Source organism: Trypanosoma theileri, assembly GCF_002087225.1.
Source record: "Trypanosoma theileri isolate Edinburgh chromosome Unknown TM35_Tth_25_V1, whole genome shotgun sequence".
NCBI classification, from domain to species: domain Eukaryota; phylum Euglenozoa; class Kinetoplastea; order Trypanosomatida; family Trypanosomatidae; genus Trypanosoma; species Trypanosoma theileri.
The window spans coordinates 164,240-167,392 of record NW_021639867.1 but is presented as its reverse complement, the minus strand read 5'-3'; the positions used below and the strand labels follow the sequence as shown (position 1 = coordinate 167,392).

At 43.0% G+C, this 3,153-nt stretch overlaps 1 protein-coding gene across 1 annotated transcript; it reads right to left on the bottom strand.

Moving 5' to 3' along the window:
• Nucleotides 1-203: 203 nt before the first annotated feature.
• TM35_000251580 (uncharacterized protein) lies at nucleotides 204-1,580 on the bottom strand (the record flags this gene model as incomplete). The annotated part of the gene is made up of 1 exon (XM_029027749.1): nucleotides 204-1,580. One exon carries the CDS (start codon nucleotides 1,578-1,580, stop codon nucleotides 204-206), a length of 1,377 nt encoding a protein of 458 aa, XP_028880928.1.
• Between the last annotated feature and the right edge of the window lie 1,573 nt (nucleotides 1,581-3,153).

The following is a 3,153-nucleotide window of genomic DNA, read 5'->3' as shown; positions in this document are numbered from 1 at the left end:
CTCACAAAATGATGGTTTGTCATGTGATGAGTACCATATGGAGTCCAATAGATGTGTTCAGTATAAAAATGCAAACAAGAGACCTATCAAACTGAAAAAAAGAAGTGCTGATATTTAACCAAAAAAAACAGTGCTCTTACAATGCATCCATGTTCACTCAAGCAAAGGTTAACGATGCAACTGTGTCATGGAAACACCGATCATCAAACGAGAGTGCAACCCAATACAGAGAGCACAAGAAGAATCAGGGAACTGTGCACCAATACAGGACTGCTGCTGCCGTCCTTCTTTTTTGCTGCCTCTTTTGACTTTTCCGCTGCCTGTCTCTCCTGTTCTTTCCTTTCTTCATCAGCCTGTCTCGCCTTCTCTGCCGCCTCTCTCTCCTGTTGTTTCCTTTTTTCTTCAGCCTCTCTGGTCTTTTCTGCTGCTTGTTTCTCTCTTTCGATCTGCCTAGCCTTCTCCTCTTTCTCTTTTCTCACCCTTTCTCTTTCTTTTCTCTCCTCTTCTGCTTTTCTCTCTCGCTCTCTCTCCCTTTCCTGTTCCTCTCTTTCTTTCCTAGCCTTTTCTTCGGCCAGTTTTCTCGCCAAAGCCACTTCCTCCATTGCATTCTCCAAATCCGCATTGAAATCTCCAACATCCCCTGGTAGCTCCCTGGGTCGAATTGCACCGACATCCTGGTCCGCTTTCCCCCCATACCGCTTAAAACCAACCTCTTCGACCACACCTTTGTCCTCAATCTTCACAACTACCACTCCTCCCGGACCTTCTTTTGTTTCCTTCTCGTCCACTTTCTTCTGTTCCTCTTTTTCACCTTCCCTGGTTCTATTCAATTCTCCCCACTTGGCCTCCTCCACCACTTTGACTGCGCTCCCACCGTGGTCCTCGATCAATCGAAACAACTCTTCCACCTGTTTTTTCACATCCTTCCAATCCCCGTGGCCGAACGCCATGCATCGACGAATCTCACCTGTCTTGTTGGAGTATTCTTGTGTGACGTTGGACGCCCTGTAGTATAACTCGTAACTGGACATAAGATATTCCCCGGCTCTATTCGGATCATCGGCTCCCGACTTCTCGAGCTCGTAGTATTTCAGACTGGCCGGAAACCCCTCCACGTGGGGCGCCAGATTGCCCCAGTGTATCGCGCACATTCTTCCCCTCACTGTGGCCATTTCGGCCGGTACACTACAGCCGCGGGCGGCATCGCCGGCCACCGGTATCAAATCTTTGGCTTGCTTCACCATCCCAAGAAGCGGCTCACGCAACTCTCCTTTGACTTTTTTATTTATCTTTACATCGGGATCCTTCTCGATCCCGGCGACAACGTTTTTGAGTTTCGGCAAAACCAACTTGGCTTTCTCGCACTTCTCCAAACAATCCGGCAACTTGGTCTTCCACAATTGAAGACAACCCTCCACTTGAGAAATGAATTGATTTGTGTGTTTTACCGACATCTGAACCGCCTTCTCAGCGTCCAAAAAACCTGGAGTCGCTGCAAGTACATGGGTAGCACATGCACAGCACTGGAGAAGTACCAATAGGTACACCATATGGCGCAGTTGGACGAACATCGTTGTCATGATTGTCAATGTGGGTTGTTTGGATCTCTGGTAACAAGGAAAAAAAGGAAAAGGAGAAAAGTAGACGCACATTTAACACACACGGCAGTGGGTACACAACAACACACAAAGAAAGAGAGGATACACATCACAAAGCAGCAATCAAACAACAACCCAATGAGGGGAACAACAAATAAACCACTCACACAATAAAACACACCCAGAGTTACACAGATATTGAAACAACACCTTGAATTTAGAAGAAGTGTAAAACAAATGGTATCAAAACAATATTGAATAAACGTCTCTACACACACTCCAATATCTTACTCGGTATTCATACACACAAAATGTGTCTGTATTCTCATTATAATAAAACCATTACCAGGCAGTTTGAACACCAAAAACACCAAAAACACAGTGTACGCCTGGCAACATACAAAAACAATACCACAAAAATATAAACAGCAAAACAAAGAGATTGTACAATCATCAACACACTTCCAAAGGGAAAAAGAAAACCAATGCATCACCATAATATTTATAACAACACCACAATTGGAATCTAAAACCCACTCACTCACAACCATAACAAAAATGACTGCATACATCACTGTAATACCATGTCAATCTTTACAAACAGAGGCAACACACAATTACTCTCTCACACACATATTACCTCTTTATTTATCATTATTACTATTATTTAATTTTTTCCCTCAGAATGCCCATTCGCCTCTTCTTCTCCCACAACATTATCAGCAAAAAAAAAAAAACACCCAAACACACCCATACTTTACTCTCCGATGTACATTAAGAGGGTACGATCAAACATATCCCCTTCTACCCCACACCCAAAAAGGACCCCACCACACCACCACGTTTTTCTTTCTGTTCTTCGTGGCTTTATGGATGTTACTCCAATGGAACGGGGCCATCAAGAATAATACATAAATATACATAAATACAGTTTGTTTTTATATTATTTTTTTACTACCGTTGGGCATGGGGAGTACGCATTGGTAATGAAATAATAATGGATCTCGTAGGTGGCACAAGATGGATTTTTTTCACCTCTCTGAATCACCCCAGCGGCCAAATCTAATTTCCACCACTGGAGGACATAATTGTTACTATATCTAGGGTCCCTGCCGCTCCTTTTTAGCAGCATTCACACTAAAGTGCAATATATAAAAGAAACTGCTGCTGATGGTACAACTGATGCGCACCCCAGGATCTTCTTGGATAAAATTTTGTCCCAGTACGACTCTGCTGGCCCAGGTGCTGTATGATGTTTGTAGCTTATTGAAACCGTAAACTCTATAGAAAGAGAATTTGCTGGAACATGGATCCCCTCGAAATAATAGGGGATAATTGATTTCAGCAAAGTATTTCAATGTACAAAAAGTGCATCGAAAGAAAAGCCTGCAATCGCCGGGAGTCGAACCCGGGTCTTCCGCTTGGAAGGCGGAAATCTTAGCCGTTGGACCACGATTGCCGTTGTTGGAATTTAATTTGGGAAAACTAACTAATCAATGCAGATAAGCGAAATTTTTTGAATTTAAATTCGTTTTTTTTTTTTTTTTTTTAATGG